Source organism: Rhamphochromis sp. 'chilingali' (genome assembly GCF_963969265.1).
Source record: "Rhamphochromis sp. 'chilingali' genome assembly, chromosome: 4".
Classification (NCBI taxonomy): domain Eukaryota; kingdom Metazoa; phylum Chordata; class Actinopteri; order Cichliformes; family Cichlidae; genus Rhamphochromis; species Rhamphochromis sp. 'chilingali'.
Window position 1 is genome coordinate 39,920,871 of NC_137948.1, and position 24,231 is coordinate 39,945,101.

Sequence of the window (24,231 nt, forward strand, 5' to 3'; positions counted from 1 at the left end):
ATATACTGATGTCATGTTACAGAAGAATTTCTAAAGTCCTGAAGGTTCCAGTGACCACTGGCCCATAATCCAGAAGTGGAGACAACATAATTTCGCTGTAAAGCAACCACAACCAGGTGCTCACTGCAAGACTTCAGACAGAGAAGTGAAAAGAATTATCAGTAAGGGTTGTTCAAGAGCCAAGGACCACTTGTGAAGAGCTACAATAAGACCTGGCATCAGCAGGTACACTTGTTTCAAAGAAAACAATAAGCAATGCACTTAACTGCCATGGCCTGTATGAATACTCACCATGCAAGTATCTATTGCTTAAGAAAATGCATGTTGGAGAGTACTTAAAGTTTGCTGAACAACATTCAGACAAGCTTGTGAAATACTGGGGGAAAACAGTCCAAAACTGAACTCTTTGGATGCCATAATACAGACCCTGTTTGGAAGTTAAAAGGTACTGGATATCACCCCAAAAACAACGTACCCACAGTGACGTTTAGAGATGGGAACGTCATGATGTGGGCCTGTGTTCAGCATACAGTACTGAATGAATGCAATTAATGGAAAAATGTACAGAGGCATTCTTGATAAAGATCTGCTGCTATTTACCAGAATGATGAAGATGAACGTAGGGTGGAAGCTATAGCAGGACAATGATCCCAAACACACAGCCGAGCCAGTTGCACAGGAAGAAAATAAAGCTGCTAGAAAGAGAGCATGTTTCTCCTGTTTTGGCTTCCCTTCATTGGCTTCCTGTTAAATCCAGAATTGAATTCAAAATCCTGCTCCTCACATACAAGGTCTTAAATAATCAGGCCCCATCTTATCTTAATGACCTTGTAGTACCATATCACCCTATTAGAGCACTTCGCTCTCGCTCTGCAGGCCTACTTGTTGTTCCTAGAGTATTTAAAAGTAGAATGGGAGGCAGAGCCTTCAGTTTTCAGGCCCCTCTTCTGTGGAACCAGCTTCCAGTTTGGATTCAGGAGACAGACACTATCTCTACTTTCAAGATTAGGCTTAAAACTTTCCTTTTTGCTAAAGCATATAGTTAGGGCTGGACCAGGTGACCCTGAATCCTCCCTTAGTTATGCTGCAATAGACGTAGGCTGCTGGGGATTCCCATGATGCATTGAGTTTTTAATTTCCAGTCACCTTTCTCACTATGTGTTAACAGACCTCTCTGCACTCAATCACACTTGTTATTAATCTCTGTCTCTTTTCCACAGCATGTATTTATCCTGTTTTCCTTCTCTCACCCCAACCGGTCGCAGCAGATGGCCCCGCCCCTCCCTGAGCCTGGTTCTGGACGTTTCTTCCTGTTAAAAGGGAGTTTTTCCTTCTCACTGTCGCCAAAGTACTTGCTAATAGGGGGTTATATGATTGTTGGGTTTTTCTCTGTATCTATTATTGTACGATCTACTGTGCAATATAAAGCGCCTTGAGGCGACTGTTGTTGTGATTTGGCACTATATAAATAAAATTGAATTGAATCGAATGGCCCAGCCAATCACATGACCTAAATCAAACTGAAAGTCTATGGAAAGAAGAGTTCATAGAATGGGCCCACAGAACCGTCAGGATATAAAAAAAAATGGGCCAAAATCACCTTTGCAATGCCTGCGACTAGTTTCTCCATACAGAAGGAGCCTTGAAGCTGTTTTACCAACAAAGGCTTTTGCACAAAGTGTTAAAACAAATTTCAGTAAAGCATGTTTAATACTTTTTTCATTATTACACGTAATATATGAACATCTGTGGTTTGAGTTTTTTGCGTTTGTAGATTGGATGGGTTGTTACTGATTTCTAATGAGTATTTCATGTCAGTATCACCTTTAGAAATATATTCTGGGAGCGGCCGGCCCAGGTCTTCCCTTCTCTCTACCCCTGCTTTCCTGTCCTCTCATCACTGTCTATCGACTAAAGTCCCCCCCAAAAAAGAATATTTAATTAGTTACACTTTGTGAAAGGGGCTGAAATACGGGCAGAGTCATAATAAAAGTTGGCAGTAATTTTTATTGCAAAGATCTTTATCTTTTTGTTTGTGCTTTCATTATTCTTATTCTTTGCGGTCTCTTTTCTCCACGTTTTGTTTCTGTTATTTTCTTCGGTTCCTCTCCTCGTGTTTGCAGACCTGTTGTAATCCATTTTTCCTTTTTTTTCAGGGTCCTAACTTTGAATTTTCTACTGAAACTCATGAAGAACTGCTCTACAATAAGGAAAAGCTCCTCAACAATGGAGACAAGTGGGAAGCAGAGATTGCTGCCAACATACAAGCTGATTACCTATATCGATAGACATCACACACAGACATGCAGGTGTACAAATGTACAGTATACACAAACCATCTTTTGCGCCCCACACACATTTTGACTCAAACCCAGAGGAAATGGATGGTCAGTTTAGATTTAGTTTTGTTGTCCATTCTTATTTTAAACATAACGTAAATATCCTCAGTATCATATTATTCGATATTTATTGTAGAACAATCAATACCCCACTGGCTATTTGTGTAAGGAGTCTAAAGCTGTCACAGCCTGGTCTAGTATATTATCATTCAATGAAGACTATGCTTTGTGTGGAAATTGAATTTAATAACATGTAGACTGAGTCAAGCGATGTCAGTCTGAGCATGTACCCCGAGGGTAGACTGTAATCTGGATTTCATCTTCACTGTCAGTGTAAGGGTGCATGGATTATCATCTAGTGAGTTGTATGTTCGTCATGCTGCTTCCACTTTCAAGCAAATAAAGAACCATCTGGGAGAAATTTGTTTCAAGTGTTGAAAAACGATGTACAGAAAATGTTTCAATGCAATTTTTATTTATATAATGCCAAATACAACAACAGCCGCCTCAAGGTGCTTTATATTGTAAGGTAAAGACCCTACAATATTGCAGAGAAAATCCCAGCAATCAGACGACCTCCTATGAGCAAGCACTTGGTGACAAGCTTTATGTTAAAAGCTTCCTTTTAGGCTACGTTCACACTGCAGGCGAAAGCGCATCAAATCCTATTTGCGACCCATATCCGATCATGGTATGACAGTGTGAACGGCACAAATCCGATATTTTCAAATCCGATCTGGGTCACTTTCGTATGTGGTACTGAATCCGATACATATCCGATGTTTTAGAAAGAGACTGCTGTTTGAACGGTCAGGTCGCATTAAATCCGTCTTTTACGTCACTGACACAAGACAGACGCCAATTATCAGCTCCGGAGAAGACATCGTGAATGCTTCCTGGCCATCCAGTGTAGATGTCAGTGAGACTGTTGGGAAGACAACGTGAACATTTTATTTGTACTGTATAATCTGCAGATTCTGACAGAAATCTGCAGCTATCCTTTGAAGCACCGCTTCTCTAAAACAGCAATAAGGATAATTATTAGGTTATCTACATTATTATGTAAATAACAAAATAACTTAAAGCAAAAATTGGGAAACGTAAAGTCCGAAGTCTTTATATTAAGGGCCATCAGTCAAACAATACTGTTTGGTCTGGGTCTAAACAGAGCGCGTTGTGTGTGACGTCTTCTTTTGCGCATGCGGGCTGCTTTGAGCGTTCACACTAGAGCGCGTTTGCTGTCGCATTTTATTTGTAGTGTGAACGAGGAGACAAAAAAATTGGATTTGATCAAAAAATCGGAATTGAGCATTAAGACCTGCAGTGTGAACGTAGCCTTAGAAGGAAAACTGGCAAAACCAGGCTCAGTGGAGGCCAGTCATCTGCTGCGATCAGCTAGGAATGAGGGCAGGGGAGATGGGACAAAAAACCACTGTGGAAAACAGCCAGAGATTAAAAATAACTGATTAAATGAACAGTAGTTTATACACACAGGTGAAAAAAAAAAAAAAAGGTGAGTGAAGAAGAAGTAGTCCATTCCCTGGGAATCCCCCAGCAGCCTTGATCTACTGCAGCATAAATAATCACCTGATTGAGCCCAGATTAGAAGCATTAACAAAACTGGCTGTGGTTACCAACTGCAGAACGGATGACATCAAGCATTATGCCACGAGTGAATGAGATATATATTGACTGACACGACTAGGATCTACAACAATGACACTGGAATGTCATTCAGATTGGAGAAGTGTATTTGGATGGTAACAAAGAGAGGAAAGGTAGTCACAACTGAGGGGACTGCACTAGCAGAAGGCAACATTGCAAACATTGAGGATAGTCCTAAACAGTCAGGTAAATCTGAAGAACAAGATCTGGGAAATGAACACTGTCTTGGAATTTCCTGTTAGTAAAGTCTGCAACGCGGTCAGCTGTGGCCAAAGCTTTTTAATTACAGGATGCAAGAGAGAAAACAGACTGCAAACATCACAGTTATGCAGTCAGGATAGCTCTGCCCTTGAGACGTCGCGCCGCCTCTTTTATACCTTCACACACAACTCCTGGTGCATCACTACAGTTACAACAGCTTCTTGTCTCAACCCTCGCTGGGCAGGGAGCAACTCCTGCTATCCATATTCCAGGAAGCACCTGGAATATGGTTTCCCTGGGAATTTCATCCTTCTATGCCCTAACAGTAAGCAGATAACATAGTGAAACGTAGTTAAGCATAGTTACACCAGGTCATATTGACACACAGACTCACCTAAGAAATACAAAAAGTTCCAAGCACCTACTAATACATATAAGAATGAACTAGAAACTTTCCATCACAACACCTACCCTCTGATGGCTGTTGGATGCCCTGCTGGGAGAATAAGGGACAACTGAATCTTTCTAATTATGTGCAGTACTACTTTAATTAACCCTTGTGTTCGTTTTATGTTAAACTATTTTGTGTTCACAGTTAAAAAATGACTGTTTCATTACGACTCATCATAAAAGCTATAATAATAGATATATTTCCTTTCTTGTCATGTTAGATTGTTTTATCAACTAAAGTTTTTGAACTTCTGTTATTTATGATGTATGTATGTCTCATTAATATGACTTTATATGCCTTATATTTGAGTCAAAACACATCATTTCTATTTTGACTATAATAACCAGATCAAACATAGTATACTGTTTATCACAGCTGTCAAAGTGACCAGGAATATTTTAGCTGTGTATGGACCAAATGATTCCAACATTATACTAAAATGACCTCTTTTCAGGAACACCATCTATGGGTGCCTGAAAGATGGGATATAGATGAGTGGCTGGCGCTCCACAAACCTGTCAACATGTAAAATTTATAGAGTAACATGGTGGCCCAAAAAATTGTCCGACTGAACTCTACATCCATAAACTGTTGGTAGATTCATTCTCGGATCTCCACTGAAAATAAAAAAAACCCCTCATGTATGCTTTGATGTCTTTCTGTCTTACCTCCATGTTTACCACTATAGTTTACCATTATTTTCAAATTAGGGTTTCAGCTGAAAGCCCAAGTTGATTCTCAGGTGGGGATAAGTTCCCATTCTTTGACTGTTGACATGACAACAGATGACAACAGTCGTCATGGCGATCCTCTTCCTCACTGAATTTGTCCTCATCAGTTTTTTCTTGGTCTCGGTTGCATGGATTATATTCCATGCCATCTTCAGCTTCTGACACTTCCTCTCTAATCCATGCTCACCGTGAGTTTCCTGGTCTCTCTCTAGTCATGGGGCAGGCTGTGTGGTGGGCAGTGTAGGACCAAAATACAATACTTGGCACACAGACATTAGACTCAAAATGCAGCTGTATTGCTGGAAAAAACGAAATAACTAAAGATATCAGGAAAAGACTCACTGGCAAAGGAGCATGGATATGGATAACGTAATCGGACAACATGACAAAGAATGAAGGAAAACTGAGGGCTTAAATACACATGGAGTAGCCTTTCCCTGGTGACAGTACTGGGTGTTAAAACTCAAGCAGCTTGACAACATAAGAACAGTGTTGGTCAAGTTACTTGAAAAAAGTAATCAGTAACTAATTACTGATTACTTCCCCCAAAAAGTAATCCTGTTACTTTACTGATTACTTATTTTCAAAAGTAATTAATTACTTAGTTACTTAGTTACTTTTAAAAAACACGATTTACAACCTGAATAGGTGATAAAGCGATAGATCTTTCAGCCCAATTCTACTTTTTCTACATAATCCATCATACAAAATGTAATCAGATGGAAAAGTCTGTTTTTAAAACTTGTTTTATTAGTTTTAATCTTTTAACTTTATGCATCAAGCAAAAATTTAATTATATGCAACATTCTCTGAGTGGAAGAAATTTGTTTAATATTTAAACCTATTTTCTGCACATTCCAGCGCATAAAATATATATTTTTTTGTGTTTACACTCACTCTTTCAAATAGATGCAAGTAAAACACAGCAGAAAATAAATAAAGTCAAAGACCAGCGGTCCTTTTGCTCTATTTTCACCTGTAAAGCAGGAGTGGGGTAGGCGGAGGTTTTCCCTGGTGCACAGTAGCGTTTTTTGATACGGGCGACACGGGCGGTTGCCCGGGGCGGCATCGTGGTGGGGGGCGGCATCACGGGCATCGGCAAAAAAAATTTGCTCATACTCATGCTGCCCGACATCAGCCGGCGCATATCGGGAATGGCATAGGCACCGATCGGTTTTCTATCGCCCATTTGCTGGGAGTAAGGGCGCCCTCCGTTTGCCAGGTGCGCCTGCTGCTTGCGGCACAGGGAGGAGAGGGTGGGGCGGCGGGGGATTCTCTGACTGGCTGGAGCAGCATCTAATAACCAACTTGCAAAATAAAACAAAATAAAAACAAAACAACAAACACGAAAACACCAGACATCATGATACAGACTTATAATGTGCACTGATGTTTTTTGGAAACGTCAAAAGTGAGCGCGAGAGCCCTCGGTGCGCCTGCTCGCTGCTGAAGTCAAAGTAAACTTTGTCATCTCCGCTACAGTCCAGTACATAGAGAAGAGACGAGACGAGGTTCCAGTTACAGCAGTGCAAGTAAACAAACAATATATATAAGAAGAGTAAGAAAATAAATATAAACTTTAGGACTCGGGCTAAAGGGATCAATAACAATTTAAAATGTATATTTTACAGTTTGATGATTTAAAGTCTCACACACAACCCGTCGAAAGGGGAGGGGGGGCGGCTGCTTCCAAATAGAACACATTTCATTCATAATATTGTAAATCCAATTCCATTATGTATTCACGATCTGAATCCTGGGTTGTGTGAAATCCCAGAAATACACCTTAGACAAAGTGAATCTGTGAACTAAGGTGTAGGTCTATTAGGTTATGTTTTGGCGATCCTCGAGTTTGTGGATTTGTGTTCATACTGGAGTGCAAAATTAAAACCAATGTAAGATGGACAAGAAAAGTTCAAAGCCATTAGGTGCTCAATTTAGAAAAAAGAGAAAAGAAGAGGAGGAGAAACGAGCAAAAGATGCAGGTAAGCAGATGTGTCATTGGATAATGGCAGATCATCCTGAAACAATCAGAATCAGAATACTTTATTACTCCCTAAGGAAGTTATGTGGGTTACAGTTGCTCCAAAAAAAAGGGTAAAAATAGTAACAGACTAAACTCCAAAAAATACATTGGGTTACAGATTTTAATATTAGTTAGTCATTGTCAATTGTTGATTTGTCCTGTTCTCATTGTATGACGAATTATGATGGCTGTTTGGTAGCCGTTTGCATGTAATGCATACCCTCTCTCTCTCTTATGCGTGTGTGTTTCTCTGGTGAAATTCAGTATGGTTCCGACAACAGTTTTATGTTCATGTACAATCCTTAATATGTTTTATGTATGTGTGTGTGTGTGTGGGAGGGGCGGCACCAGAGGGAGTGTTCGCCCGGGGCGCCAAACAGGCTAGGACCGCCACTGCTGGTGCAGGTGTGCTGCAGCGGTCAGTGGAAGGATCCGCGAGTTTCTCTGAATTTCCCATTACGTCGTAGCGCACTTGGTGCTTGCTTGGAAGTTTAGGGGGGGTTTTTTTCGCTGTAAAAAGAAGTTTTCTTCCCACGCACAACGGACGCTAATGTTTTTGTCACTTTTTATGGAATCAACAAGTAAGGTCAGTACTTCCACGCTTTAAACGCTGCACGTTCACACTCTCTCCCGCACTCCATATATGAGCCATTGTTGATCTGCATACAGCTGTTGTCACGAACGTCGCACTCGCTTACGTCACTGTCATGAGACATTTTCGCAAAAAAAATCACGGTTTTAGTAACGCAGTAATGCAGTGTTCCTACGGCAATGTAACAGTAATCTAATTACCGTTTTTGCAATAGTAATCCCTTACTTTACTCGTTACTTGAAAAAAGTAATCGGCTTACGCGTTACTGCCCATCTCTGCATAAGAAGTGCAAGCGGTGTGTTTGTGGTCAGATATGTGGGCGGGGTTTGTTGCAGCAACTCCACCCCAAATCACTACTACACATACTGTGGCAGTAAAAATGCAAGATGGCAGTTTTCTTCACATTAGTACAGAGGGAGGAAGTGGAGCCAGGCCATCCCTCTTTTATATAAGCATAGGCAGAAATGCAGGACCCAAACCAAGCATCCAAAACGTTTTGGCTGTAGACAGTGACTGTTGTTCCTTGCTGACAACCTCCTCCATTCATAATCCATATATATTGCCAACAATCTGAACCAAAATTTTCACATTTGGATTCATCACGGCATCAAACATTTTGATAAAGTTTTTTGTTGTTGTTGTGTTTACCTTAACCTTTTCACCCTATGTCTTTCCTTAAAAATAATTTCTTGACAACCACGCTCCCATCTGACTGTCCAGATGCATCTCTCAGGTGCTGTGTCAGGTCTTTGCTGGGTTTTCTTTCTGTTTTTAGGGATATAACTTTCAAATACTGTTAATCTGTTGTAGATAGATTTTAGACTTCTTGCTTCCTCTTTTCTTCTCCATTTGTTAAATATGTTTTAAAAAAGGGAATAAATAAATAAGCAATTAGCACACAAGTAATGTAATATGTATAAAATTCCTTACTCATGAGCTGTTAATCAGTGACATTACTGTGCTACTTCCTCTAGCCAGACAGACAGGAACTTGGAATAGACGACAAGAGCAGTGCAGATAAAGGAACATGCACCAGAGAGTGCAGCAGAGAAGGAGAGGGAGAGAGGATGTAGCCTAGCTCTAGCCAGAGCAGCATCACCCTGACTAACCGCTGAATCTCAGTAATGCAGCAGAATCAATGGCCCAACTAAAGAAAGGTAAGAATCAAAGAAATGCTGAATATCTCTGACTGTTTTCTGTGGCTGCAGTTGTAGGGCAGATTGCATACGCATAGTCGAGACAGAAAAAGAGAAGAGAGAACATAACAGATAGTTGTAAATCATATTATACCAAAAGGCTTTAGTATTGTCCTGTCCTTGTGACGCTGTACATTTTGTACCTGTGATGTATGAGTTTTTGCTACACTTGCAGTTTTCTTGCACCAGAGAGCAATTCCTATGTAAAACTACAGCAGCATCAGTGAGCTGTGTCATTGCATCTCGACAGTGTGATCTAACGCCGCAGTACCCACCCCCCACCTCCCCTACATGCTATGCTTCTCTCTGTCACTTCCCCTTTCTCTGTTCCACTAGTTTCTCTGAATGATTATTCTTCTAACTTAATCTTCTCAAGGTAAAACTTGTCAGATGCAGAGGGCTGGGTCACCAATAGATATAGTTCTGCTGTAAATAAATAATATATTACTTTGCTATGTATAGATGGAAAGGGCATCTATTCAATCTAGATGGGCAAACAGATGACAAAAGGGGAGGGGGTGATATATTTTACCATGAACCTATTTACTGTTTTTGCTATATTTGCTGATGAACAAGGTGTTTGTCACCTTCAGTGTCAGTCTTGCAATATAACCAGAAAAATCTCTTTCCAAAAGTTCTTGAAGAAAATAACTTTTCTTAAAACAATAAAAGAATAGGAGTCACATTGCTAAATAAAAATGATCCAACCAAGCCCTGAAAAATTTGAGACAAAGTCTGATATCACCACCGGGGGTGGGAGTTGTCACCATAGTAACAGTGGATGAAAAAGCTTTTTGCAGATTGAATGGCAAGGCAAGGCAAGGCAAGTTTATTTGTATAGCACAATTCAACAACAAGGTGATTCAAAGTGCTTTACAGAGACATTAGAAACAAAAGCAAATAAAAAGCATGATTTAAAATTGATTAAAACAAGCAAACAAACAAACTAATTAACAAACAAACAAAACAGTATATAAAATCAAAACAGATAAAATCAGAACAGTAGATAAAATCAGTAGGTAAATGTAAGTTTTGAAATTTAAGCTTAAAGTGTGGATTTGTTGCTTTATTCAAATGCAGCTGAGAACAGGTGAGTCTTCAACCTGGATTTGAATAAACTGAGTGTTTCAGCTGATCTGAGGCTTTCCGGGAGTTTGTTCCAGGTATAAGGAGCATAAAAGCTGAATGCAGCTTCTCCGTGTCTGGTTCTGACTCTGGGAACTGATAAAAGACCGGATCCAGATGACCTGAGGGATCTGGAAGGTTCATACTGTGTCAGGAGGTCACTGATGTATTTTGGTCCTAAACCATTCAGAGCTTTATAGACCAGCATCAGAACTTTAAAGTCTATTCTCTGACGGACAGGCAGCCAGTGTAAAGACCTCAGAGCTGGACTGATGTGGTCCACTTTTTTGGTCTTAGTGAGGACTCGAGCAGCAGAGTTCTGAATGAGCTGTAGTTGTCTGACTGATTTTTTAGGTAGACCTGTAAAGATGCTGTTACAGTAATCAAGCCTACTAAAGATGAATGCATGGACTAGTTTTTCCAGGTCCTGTTGAGACATCAGATCTTTTATCCTTGAAATATTCTTGAGGTGATAGTAAGCTGACTTTGTAATTGTCTTAATGTGTTTTTCTAAGTTTAGGTCTGCATCCATCACTACACCCAAATTTCTCTGTTAAACAGAAGGGGTCCCAAGATGGAACCTTGGGGAACTCCACATGTGATACTTGTCTGCTCAGATGTGAAGTTACCTATTGATACAAAGTATTTCCTGTTTTCTAAGTATGTTTTGAACCAGTTTAGTACAGTTCCTGAAAGACTTGTCCAGTTCTCCAGTCGTTTGAGTAATATGTTGTGGTCAACTGTATCAAATGCTGCACTGAGATCCAGTAAAACTAAATGGAAGTAACATTTTAACTAACCAGCTCTAACTTTTAATACAAATCTATTGCTGTTTTGCTTTTATTCTGTACATGTACATTTGAAACATTTTACAATTCCATGAGCAATTTAGAATCACCGGTCATCTAACATGCATGTCTATGGACTGTGGGAGGAAACTAGGATGGCTAAAGGAAACCTATTACGTACAACCTCCACACAGAGGCCATGTGTGGTCTGAACAAGAAACCAACTTGCAGTAATTTTACCAATGTTAACTGCAGTTCCACTGTGCAGCCATTGTGTACTTTAGGTGCCAAATAGTTGTGTTGTTCAAACCTAATCAAACCATGAAAATTAAAGTCAGAATTTCTTGCCTAAACCTTATAAAACAGCTACAGAGAATAAAAGTCTTGTAGTTATAAAATAGGTCTAAAAGATCTGAAAAGATGTGACAGTTCAGATCCTGAGACTGACACAAAGTCAGAGCTCTATTACAGGGAGTGCAGAATTATTAGGCAAGTTGTATTTTTGAGGAATAATTTTATTATTGAACAACAACCATGTTCTCAATGAACCCAAACAACTCATTAATATCAAAGCTGAATGTTTTTGGAAGTAGTTTGTTTTTAGTTTTAGCCATTTTAGGGGGATATCTGTGTGTGCAGGTGACTATTACTGTGCATAATTATTAGGCAACTTAACAAAAAACAAATATATACCCATTTCAATTATTTATTTTTACCAGTGAAACCAATATAACATCTCCACATTCACAAATATACATTTCTGACATTCAAAAACAAAACAAAAACAAATCAGCGACCAATATAGCCACCTTTCTTTGCAAGGACACTCAAAAGCCTGCCATCCATGGATTCTGTCAGTGTTTTGATCTGTTCACCATCAACATTGCGTGCAGCAGCAACCACAGCCTCCCAGACACTGTTCAGAGAGGTGTACTGTTTTCCCTCCTTGTAAATCTCACATTTGATGATGGACCACAGGTTCTCAATGGGGTTCAGATCAGGTGAACAAGGAGGCCATGTCATTAGGTTTTCTTCTTTTATACCCTTTCTTGCCAGCCACGCTGTGGAGTACTTGGACGCGTGTGATGGAGCATTGTCCTGCATGAAAATCATGTTTTTCTTGAAGGATGCAGACTTCTTCCTGTACCACTGCTTGAAGAAGGTGTCTTCCAGAAACTGGCAGTAGGACTGGGAGTTGAGCTTGACTCCATCCTCAACCCGAAAAGGCCCCACAAGCTCATCTTTGATGATACCAGCCAAGACCAGTACTCCACCTCCACCTTGCTGGCGTCTGAGTGGGACTGGAGCTCTCTGCCCTTTACCAATCCAGCCACGGGCCCATCCATCTGGCCCATCAAGACTCACTCTCATTTCATCAGTCCATAAAACCTTAGAAAAACCAGTCTTGAGATATTTCTTGGCCCAGTCTTGACGTTTCAGCTTGTGTGTCTTGTTCAGTGGTGGTCGTCTTTCAGCCTTTCTTACCTTGGCCATGTCTCTGAGTATTGCACACCTTGTGATTTTGGGCACTCCAGTGATGTTGCAGCTCTGAAATATGGCCAAACTGGTGGCAAGTGGCATCTTGGCAGCTGCACGCTTGACTTTTCTCAGTTCATGGGCAGTTATTTTGCGCCTTGGTTTTTCCACACGCTTCTTGCGACCCTGTTGACTATTTTGAATGAAACGCTTGATTGTTCGATGATCACGCTTCAGAAGCTTTTCAATTTTGAGACTGCTGCATCCCTCTGCAAGATATCTCACTATTTTTGACTTTTCTGAGCCTGTCAAGTCCTTCTTTTGACCCATTTTGCCAAAGGAAAGGACGTTGCCTAATAATTATGCACACCTGATATAGGGTGTTGATGTCATTAGACCACACCCCTTCTCATTACAGAGATGCACATCACCTAATATGCTTAATTGGTAGTAGGCTTTCGAGCCTATACAGCTTGGAGTAAGACAACATGTATGAAGAGGATGATGTGGACAAAATACTCATTTGCCTAATAATTCTGCACTCCCTGTAAGATAAGCATTTGTTTAACCTTAACTAATATTTACTTCATGAATTTCTTCACAAATAAAATTTTAACCATTGAAGAGGAAATAAAATACTCAGTTCAATTCAATTTTATTTATACTCACCATATCACAACAACAGTCGCCTCAAGGTGTTTTATACAGTATTTTAAGTTAAGTTTGGGAACCACTGCCTTAGGCAGTATCATAAGGGATAGAACGCATTGTCACTGCTATGCAGACGACAACTTTATCTATTCATGAAGCCAGATAAAACACACCAATTAGTTAAACTGCAGGAATGTCTTAAAGACATAAAGACCTGGATGGCCTCTAACTTTCTGCTTCTTAATTCAGATAAAACTGAAGTTTTTGTACTCAGCCCAGAAAATCTTAGAAATATGGTATCTAACCAGATGCTTACTCTGAATGGCATTACCTTGGTCTCCAGTAACACTGTGGAGTCATTTTTGACCAGGATAAGTCCTTCAATGCACATATTAAACAAATATGTAGAACTGCTTTCTTCCATTTTGCATATTATCTCTAAAATTATGTCTTGATGCATGCTCAATCATCCAGGTAAGGAAATCCCCAAAATTGATTCTGTTCACCATGGACGTAGTGTTCAGTGAGAGAAACTGTCATGTCTGTGTGTAGGCAGGCAGGAAGAGAGGACCCAAAATGCAGGACTCACTGAGGCAGAAGTAACTCAAAACACACAGCTTTATTGCTGGTAAGAAGCAGAACAGAAAAACACTAAGTAAACTGGAAGAACAGAATAACTAGGCAGGAAGGCTGGCTGGCAAACGGAACACACAGAGGAAGCGAGGGTGAACAGACGTTAACGACGCGACACCGAGTAGGGGAAGACACAGACACTAAATACAAGAGGTGAACGGAGCGAAGAGGAAACAGCTGGGAGACACGGCTGACGCTGATTACACTGACGAGACAGGGAGAGCACAAAGCTGAACGCACTGACATAGGACACAGACCTACAAAATAAAACAGGAAGCACACGACAGACAGAGACACAGACTCGTAAACAGGCATAATGACGTCATGGGCAAACAGCGGGACATACGGGCAGAAAAACCCAGATGGTCAAGTTCAGGGGGCCGACCCGGAGGCCGACAGCGCAGGAGGCCAAAACAGTTCAGTTCTGGGGGCCGACCGTGTGGACGGCAACGGCGGAGACGGGCAAACAGTTCTGGGGGCCGGCCACGCGGAAGGCAGTGGCGGCGACAGAGCAGATCCGGGGACCGGCCATGTGGAAGGCAGCGGCGGCGTTCAGGAGGTCATCACCGACGGCAATGACACCCAGCCGGTGGCCTGGAAAGTGGCCGGTGATGTTGAGGAGGCAGTTTGGGACCTGAAGACTGCTTGGCCCCCGCAGCACCAGGCGAGGCAGAGGCTGCAGGCGGCGTGGATGAAGACTCAGAGGCTGCAGGTGGCGTGGATGACAGAAACGTTTCGTCATTCATCCAAGTGACTTCTTCAGTGTCTGTTCACTGCAGGTTTCCCCAACCCTATAAACGGTACTGTTTATAGTCAAAGGAGCTTGCAAAGAACAGCGTCTGGACTTCTTTAAGTTGCTTGAAGACGTTTCACCTCTCATCCGAGAAGCTTCTTCAGTTCTAAGGTCAACTGGTGGGGAGTCCCAGATTTAAACCTAGTGGGAGTATCCCCCCCCCCCTTGTGAGGGGATACTCCCACTAGGTTTAAATCCCCCCCCCCCCCCCCCTTGGGGGGATACTCCCACTAGGTTTAAATCTGGGACTCCCCACCATTTGACCTTAGAACTGAAGAAGCTTCTCGGATGAGAGGTGAAACATCTTCAAGCAACTTAAAGAAGTCCAGACGCTTTTCTTTGCAAGCTCCTTTGACTACAATGACCTGGATGACTGAGAACCTTCACAGACGGTACAGTTTATAAGGTCATTCAGCTCCTCAGGTAGGGAACCAGTCATCTCCACTGTGCTGTAGCTCTTCCCCTTGAAATGTGTTATGGTTTTTAGCCCACTCCACATGCGCCTGATGTTTGAGACAACGTCAACCACACTGATTCATTTGTGGATGTATCCAGTAAGCAGTTTGTGTGGTCATTTACGTTATTGTTGGCAGCAGTTTGAAAAACCTCCCAGTACATAGTGTGGAAGGAGTGATGCAGGACCATGTGTGATTAGTTGGTTCAGCATTGAACCCAATCATTTCATTGTCGCTGGTTGCTCGTGCTTCAGCCTCTGCCTATTGGCTGGTAGCAGCAGGACTGAGGAGTAATCTGATTTGCTGAAAGGTGGGCTTTATAGGCACATGTGAAAGGGGTCTAAAGGTGATCCAGGATGTTATAGCCACTGTAGAACCACTGTTGAAATCAGCCACATATCTCACTGATCTAAACTGCACTACTGTAAATGCTTTATAGGCAATCATTCTGTACAATACAATAATTATAGTTCTTCAACTGTTTATAACATATTTCATATTTCTGTATAGTTTCATATTTCATATCTCTGTATAGTTTTCATATTTATATCCTGTTCATAGCCTGTACATACCTTGTACACTCAGTACAGTATAGCATATTCATAACATACCTTCATACCATGTACATTGTAACATACCCATAATAGACCCATTTTTGTAGTATACCTATATATCAATTTTATTGCTAATATATATTTTGTAATATATCTATTGCTAAAGCACTTTCTGGATGGATGCAAACTGCATATCGTTGCCTTGTACTTGTGACATGTGCAATGACAATAAAGTTGAATTCTATTCTAATTCATGTTGGAAAGCTTACATGGCAGAACTTTCTTCAGGCTGGCTTTGTCGCTTTGGGGTGTAGTACTTCTTGCCAGTGGTTGACATCATATAGCTTGGGCAGCACCCACACAGTGTCAGCGTAGGGGGAAAAAATATAAACAGCGGTACAGAACACATTTGATCATGAGGTGTTCAACATCAGGGGAGCACCTTGATGAAACACGCCATTGCTTGTTAGTCATTATAGACACGCCACCTCTCCTCCACTTACCGGACTCCTTTGTCCAGTCCTGACGATGAATGGAGAAGGAAGAATAGCCGATTCAGGGATTGAGGCATCCAACCAAATAAAGACATTGCAGTCCATAATATGCTGTGGAAAGCAGTTCATCCATTTTTTTCCCCAAAATTTGGATGTTAGCTAGAAGAATCTTGGAAAAAGGGGAAACGTGTTGTCTGTTTCTCAGCCTGACCAGAACTCTGGCTCTTTTCTCCCTTTTCCTCCAGCGTTGTTTCTGCTCAGGTATCCAAGTTAAGCCACCAGTGTGGTCCCAGATTATGAATGTTGTAGGATGTCTAAAAGAGTCTGTCTGTCATAGGTGGTTAGTTGTTGCCAAAAAAACTAGAAAATAGCACTTACAACACAAGAAGAATGCAAAATTGAGGAGGACGCTGAGTGGTAGTAGTCATCCTCACTGGCATAATCTTAGTGAGGGTGAAGTCTTCTGACATGGCCCACCAGGAGGAAGCCGACCCAGGAGGTTAATTCTCTCGCTTGATCTGGGAATGCCTTGGTGTTCTCCCCGGATAAGCTATAGGAGGTGGCTGGGGAGAGGGAGGTCTAGGCTTCTATATTTAGGCTACCGCCCCGCGACCAGGCCCTGGAAGAAAATGGAGCACCTCTTCAACCTGAGCCTGAGGTTGGGAAGAGTCCCACAGCTCTGGAAAACCTCCTGTGTTGTACCAGTGCCAAAGACTTCACGCCCCAAGGACCTCAACAGCTACAGGCCGGTGGCTCTGACATCCCACCTGATGAAGACCCTGGAGCGGTTGGTCCTGGCTCAGCTTCGGCGCCTAATAAGCTCATCACTGGACCCACTTCAGTTTGCCTACCAGCCTGGCATTGGAGCGGATGATGCCGTCATTCACCTCCTACATCGTTCCCTCGCTCACCTGGAGACCGCTGGAAGCACTGTGAGAATCATGTTCTTTGATTTCTCCAGTGCCTTCAACACCATTCTTCCCTCGGTTCTAAAGGACAAGCTGGTGAACTCTGGAGTGGACCATCACCTCACTACCTGGATCCTGGACTACCTCACCGACCGACCACAGTATGTGAGGACTCAGGGCTGTGTGTCGGACAGGGTCGTCTGCAGTACGGGGGCCCCACAGGGAACGGTTCTGGCTCCGTTCCTCTTCACCATCTACACTGCAGACTTCTCCCACAATTCCACCCAGTGCTTCCTGCAGAAGTTCTCTGATGACTCTGCAATAGTCGGCCTCATCACTGATGGGGACGACAAGGAGTACAGAGGTCTGACCCAAGACTTTGTGGACTGGTGCCAGCTGAACTACCTCCAGATCAACGCCAGTAAAACCAAGGAACTGGTGGTAGACTTCCGCAGGCACAAGCATTCTCCACTGCAACCACTGAACATCCAAGGTATGGACATTAAGGCTGTGGACAGCTACAGGTACCTTGGTGTTCATCTGAACAATAGACTGGACTGGACTCATAACTCAGACGCCCTCTACAGGAAAGGGCAGAGCAGGCTGTACCTGCTGCGGAGACTCAGGTCGTTTGGGGTGGAGGGCCCACTCCTGAAGAAATTCTATGACTCTGTGGTGGCTTCTGCTATCTTTTATGGCGTGGTCTGCTGGGGCGGCAGCATCTCTGCTGGGGACAGGAAGAGACTGAACAGGGTGATCCGAAGGGCCAGCTCTGTTCTAGGATGCCCTCTGGACCCAGTGGAGGTGGTGAGTGACAGGAGAACGGCGGCTAAGCTGTCATCCCTGATGGACAACATCTCCCACCCCATGCAGCAGACTGTGACAGCACTGAGCAGCTCCTTCAGTGGGAGACTGCGGCACCCACGGTGTGGGACGGAGAGATTTCGCAGGTCTTTCCTCCCCACTGCTGTCAGACTCCATAATAAAGACTTTAACTGATCAAGCACACACATCCATACATGTGCAATAATACTAAGTGCAATAATCCTTTCTGTCATCGTTGTATTTTTACTCAGTTGTATATAGTATTTGTATTTGTATTCTATTCTTATCTTATTGTATATTTATTTTATTTTATTCTACTGTATATAGTATTTTATTTTATTCTATTCTGTACAGTTGTGTACTGTATTTATTCTTATTGTATTCTAATTTTTGCCTCATAACTTTTGCACTGTCCACTTCCTGCTGTGACAAAACAAATTTCCCACGTGTGGGACTAATAAAGGTTATCTTATCTTATCTTAAAAATGGATGAATGAATGAATGGATGGATGGATGGATGGATGGATGGATGGATGGATGGATGGATGGATGGATGGATGGATGGATGGATGTTTAAAAAAATATGACACACAAACACACACGCTCCTATAAGCCACTATGACTAGGTAAATTAAGCCAGCATCCAGTTACTTAGCTTGTTATTGGCAGTGATAAGATTGGTGTAATAAAACAGTTATATAAGCCATCCGGTGATATTAAAATCACTCCACTGATAATAAATGCCAATGGTGAAACAAGCTTGGGTCTGCATGTTCGATGTATCAGAGGAGTTTGGAGAAATTTAAAATATTTCCTCAATTATCTGTCAGTCTATCATTATAAAAAAGAGGAGAATTTTGATGTACAGCATATAATGCTTTTGAATAGAAGAACCTTTCCTTTTGATTTGTGATTATTTATATATTTATTGTATTCATGTTTTTTATTAAAGACAAACATTCAAATTGCTGGTAGAAAGGGCAAGAGAATCTTCGATCCCAGTAACTGGTCAAAAGTAAACAACAACAACAGAGTGTTTAATTTGGGAATTTTGCTTGTGCTTGGATAGCTCTTTTAAAATGATGGGCAAGGAGTACAGAAATCTTGTTCATTTTATTGACTCATCATCTTCTGAATCTTAATAAGGCCAAAGACAAAGAAATGGTGATCAACTTCAGATGGAATGAGGAGGATGTATAAAGGCTATTATTAATTAAACAATTTTCCAAAAAGTTGCAAAATATTTTCCAAAAACCTTTGAATGAAAGTTGAACTTTAACCAAATATTAATTGTTTATATAGCAATAGCAAAAACATTCATAAACTTGAAATGTTGGAATTAGCATTACTATCCCAGAAAAAAACATTCTATGGACAGGCTCTATTTTCCGAGGAAGCTGAGGTCTTTCAACATGTGCCACAAAATTCTTCAGTTTATAGTGAAGAGGATGTTGTATTTTGATGTGGTCAGCTCGGGGAGCATCAGAGCCAGTGACACCTACAGATCAGGAAGGGCAATCACACTGAACTTTTTTGATTGGCTGCAAACTGTGCACCATTAAAACTGTGTCAGAAAGGTCACTGAACATGTCATTATTATTGTTACTCATAGACAATCAAGGCCATCCTACCAATATGTACCAATGCTGCATTACTGAGTATACAGACTTTTAGTACATATACTGTAAGCTACATGTATAAAACCAAAGAATGTAAAAAGTGATTTCTGTAGCTATGAATTTATTTCTTCTTAACATGATTTTTTGTCACATTAAATATCTTGATAAAATATAATGGTAAAATACTTCAAGTGAGGCATCTCAAAAACCTACATATACCATTTTCATGTAGAAAGTGGCATCCTGCTTTTAAAAAATGTCCTTGACCGTAGATATATGGATTAACACTTAATGAATTGAATAACTATATCCAATTAAGATGAGGCGAGTATAAATGGTGCTGCCACTCCTAGGTTTATAAGGGACACAGCAATAATAGATCATTATTATTATTTATTTTCATTATTATTTCTGTCTGGCTAGTTTGTCAGCTAAATACCTTTCTGTTTTATACTCCGTGAACATTTCTAGGACAAATTTCAGTGAAGTATTTTTCAAGCTTTAAGCTGAATGTGATAGCATAGACACAGATAAATACTGTAAAGAGTCTCAAACAAAGTGATGTATTTCCAAAACGTAATCACATCTATAATGATATGCATAAAAAAATAAATTCTAGTGGATTCCTACATGTGGTGAAATCTTGTGCTAAGTTTGCAACAATATTGTTCTTTTTTTAAGCTATATGTTGTATGTACTGAGGCCAGTATTAAACTCTGTTTCAGGCACCATGGCTGTTGGATTGAGGCCAGTGATTTTGCTGCTTTTGCTGCTCTGCTGTTGGCAACTTGCCTCAAGTAAAGAAGGAAAATCCACAAAGAAAGGAAAAAAAGGAAAGCAAGTTGTCTGTCCATCGTGAGTAACATACAGTTGTCATATATATATATATATATTTGGTGTCACGGTTCGATATTTTTTCGATACAAAAAAATGTTCATGCCTTTTTAATTTGTCATTTATTAAAATTATAAATATATATTTTAACTCAAAAGTACAGTTTTTAAATTTAATGTTGCTGAAACAACAAAGTAATAAAAAAAATAAATCTATCTGATCGAGAAATCACTGATCTTTGGAAAAGAGAGTTTATTACAGAGAAATGGCTCTTTCCAAAATAAAAGCTATACTATACGCTTCTTCAGGGCTATATTCTCAGCAACATATTAAACATATCAGGTCCCCATAAGGAGAATCCTGTGCTAACGGCTGTCTAAATTACTCTGTAAAGTTTGTAGCATGCATGCTTGTTGTTTTTGTCTGCTTCCACTTGTCTTTGCACTAGGATGATGTCAGAGTAAATGTGCAGTCATATTCGTTGTGTTCCCACTAGTGCTGTCAGCGTTAATCTGAAATGACGTTAACGCCACAACTAGGGTTGCCAACCGTCCCTTAAAAAACCGAATCGTCCCGTATTTAGAAACAAAAGTACACGTCCCGTATTGAGCTAATAAGGGACGCACTTTGTCCCGTAATACAGTGAGAATCAAAAGTAGTCTATAAATGTTTATGAAATTAACGCTTTGTTTGAAATCATAATTCCCAGCCCCTCTCCTGCTTTGTGACCAATGAGCTGACACCACACTTATGACAATTTGAGTATGACAATTCAGATTACCGCTCATCTCATTGGTCGAGGAAAGGTCGCTTACGGAGAAAATACCGGAAGACAACAGATGACCACAACAAGAAGCATGGCCAACAGGGAAACAAACGCCGACTCTGCGGTGCAAGTCTCGGACGACAGTACACCTAAAGCTGAGCAGACACTGTGCGATTTTTTCAGTCACGTTATTCAGCTCCTGCTCAAACTGCACGATTGACTCGCAGAGGTTAGAAGTTGGTCGGTCACGATGCAGGGTCTCACACTATACCGCCTGATGCTCTGATGCGACCTGAGTGCTCACACTGTGCCTCCATAAAATGAAGGTTATAACAGAAATTATGTCGCTCGCTCGCGCTCTCTCTCTGTCTTTCACAGACACGCACACCACCACCATCAACTTTGCTAAATTGCTAATGAAAAACATTGATCAGGCAGCTGTGATTAAGCAGCAATGTAAATCCAACTATTTTCACGGTTGTTGTGGTCGTGATAATTTTGTGATGCCACATCGAAAAGGCTCGGATGAGCTTTCCAAAGTTCTACAAGTTGTGCCTCCATCGCTTGTGTCCAGATCACACGCCGCACAGCCGTGCTGCTTCGTCTTTTTCACCGACGTTTACGTGTTTGCCCGTGAGCAGTGTGAGCGGCTGTGGTGACACCCTCACGAGCGATTGATGATCGGGAGCTGGTCGTGAGGTGTTAATCGCTTCTCGTTACCCCATGTATACTACAAGATGCACGATCAGTGGCATGTCTAGAAAATTTTTGTTGGGGGGGCCAGGTAGGGGCACAGATTTGGAGAAGGGTGGCAGATGTAATTGGCAGATAATGTTAAAAACAATTCTACCAACCGTTAACCATAATTCAATAACCCTGTAAACCTAATAACCGAATGCGCTTTTAACTCTTATTAGAATGAGATTTTAACCACTACGGTGCAAAGTTTTTAGATACTGCGTTGATAAAGTACAAGAGATACAATCAGTCAGTGTTTACTCAGCATTCAAGGACATCAATATTTGCATAGTATTTTTACTGACATGTAGTGCACATATGTTTTGGGCAAAAACATTTTTGAATATTAAAATATGAACATTTTTGACATACAATTGGCAAATTAGCCAATGCCTGTTAAAAAAAAGAAAGAAGATAATCTTCTCACAAACTGGTGTTTGATTTTGAAACAGGAAAAAAGTGGGGAAACAAATGAAAAGACTAACATTTGAATAAAACCTGAAAGCAAGTAAATACTTTCTATGCTGCGTTATGGTAAACTTTGGTAATATTGATAAAGAACAACACTGGCTGATGATGAAATCCAGTCAGCTGGCATGGTGACACTGCCAGTATTAACCTGCAGGGCTGGACTGGGACAGAAAATTGGGCATTTTGACTACAGACCGGCCCACCAGGTATTAAAGCCATAAAGCCTTTGAATGAAAACAAACACTGTTGTGACAGTGATGTACACTGTCTTTTTGGTATATGTATGATTTCTATACATTTTATGTCAGATAAAAACTTTGGTTGTACGATTTAGATAATTATTTAATAAAAGCGAGATATTTTAAATGAGAATAAAAAAGAAAAGTATGTCTTTGTGCCCCCCTCTCCCTGTTAATGCCCTACCTGCCCCCCTGGCAACACTTTGCTAGACCCGCCCCTGCACAGTTACCAGCTGTCAGCTACTTAGAAAAGGATCCTGGTGTTATTTGTCTCTCAGAAACAGTTCATAACTTCCCTTCAACTCATTCATGTCACCTAAAAGGTAAACCTGTTTCTCCATCACCTGTTCAGCTCTGATGATTCAGTAAGGACATCGCCTGGTTTCATCTTCATGTTTCCCTCTCACCACATATCCAAACCGACATCATGACCAGCAGCTTTACAGCTGTGGCTCCAGCAAACATCAGCTGATACTAGAAAGTAATATTAAATAAATTCTAACAACAGCTGATCAAGCTTAAACGTGCTGCTGTTGTTTAGCGCGACATCCGCTGGTTTCCTCTTTCATGGCGCAAAGTGGGCGATAAACAAACAAGAGAGACGATCAGCTGATCATTGATCAGTTTCATGATTGAAGTAGCAATAGAAGAGGCAGCTGTAAAGACAGAATAACTCCAGCTTTGTGTCTTTTTCCATCCTAGCTGAAGTACGGGACAAACTGCGTCTCTTCTCAGCTCAATACGAAACGCGTAATATTTTCTCTGAATGAGGGACCATTCCATTTTTTAAGGAGCTGTTGGCAACTCTACTAACTAACCTTATGAATAAAATAAAGTTCACTATCAGTAACATCATAGCAACTGAACAGCTGCTCTTTACACTCACACACTCTTTACACTCCTGCCATCTGGAAAAAGGTACCGAAGCATTCGGGCACGCACATCCAGACTGTGCAACAGCTTTTTTCCACAAGCCATCCGTCTCCTCAGCAAAAAGGGACTGACTGATAAACACGCACACACACACATACACTAACATTATCACTCAGCTTAACTCAAATACCTCAAAACATTGAGACTGGACTGACTAACCAACACAAGCGCAAACACACTGACCTACACCACCAAACCATCGCACACACCAACCTGTAAATGCTCTTTTGCACAATATTATTACTAGATATATTATATATTGTTTTTTTTTTTTCACTAACTTGTCTTGTAGCACCTTGGTTCCTGGAGGAACGTTGTTTCGCCTCACTGTGTATTTTTAAACTGTATATGGTTGAAGTGACAATAAAGTTGAACTTGAACTTGAACTTGAACTGTATAGAAACTCCTCATGCTAGCTCACGCAGTATGAGGTATTGTAACTGACTGTAAAAAGTCAGCACAATGAAAATAAACTGCACCTAAACTTGGTTTATATCTGACCCAGATAGACTGCAGGTCATAACTTCTTACCTGAAGTTCAGTTCACCTGACACTTGGACCGGCGGCTGCCTCGGGTCTCTCCTCCTGCCTCACCTTCCCTCATCCACCTGTTGCCTCTGTGGAAGCTCCGCCATAGCCACCACCAAACAACTGAGTTATTTTTACACATCGGCCAGCATGTGGCCAATCCACCACTTCTCATTGTTCATGCCGTTACAAAAAAAAAA

The 24,231-nt window shown here is 41.1% G+C and overlaps 2 protein-coding genes across 2 annotated transcripts in view; both read left to right on the top strand.

Moving 5' to 3' along the window:
- LOC308395312 (NADH dehydrogenase [ubiquinone] iron-sulfur protein 8, mitochondrial-like) overlaps window positions 1-2,760 on the top strand; it is a 21,254-nt gene extending 18,494 nt beyond the window's left edge. The window contains exon 8 of the mRNA XM_080880114.1: window positions 2,157-2,760. Within this exon, the coding sequence (XP_080736240.1) occupies window positions 2,157-2,288 (132 nt within the window). The 3' untranslated portion in view covers window positions 2,289-2,760. The remainder of the gene's footprint in view (window positions 1-2,156) is intronic.
- Window positions 2,761-9,049: 6,289 nt separating this feature from the next.
- The window catches only part of LOC308396052 (glycine receptor subunit beta-like), a 77,201-nt gene continuing 62,019 nt past the window's right edge, over window positions 9,050-24,231 (top strand). Inside the window, exons 1-2 of the mRNA XM_080881114.1 lie at window positions 9,050-9,162; window positions 20,248-20,377. Coding sequence (XP_080737240.1) covers window positions 9,144-9,162; window positions 20,248-20,377 — 149 coding nt within the window. The 5' untranslated portion in view covers window positions 9,050-9,143. The remainder of the gene's footprint in view (window positions 9,163-20,247; window positions 20,378-24,231) is intronic.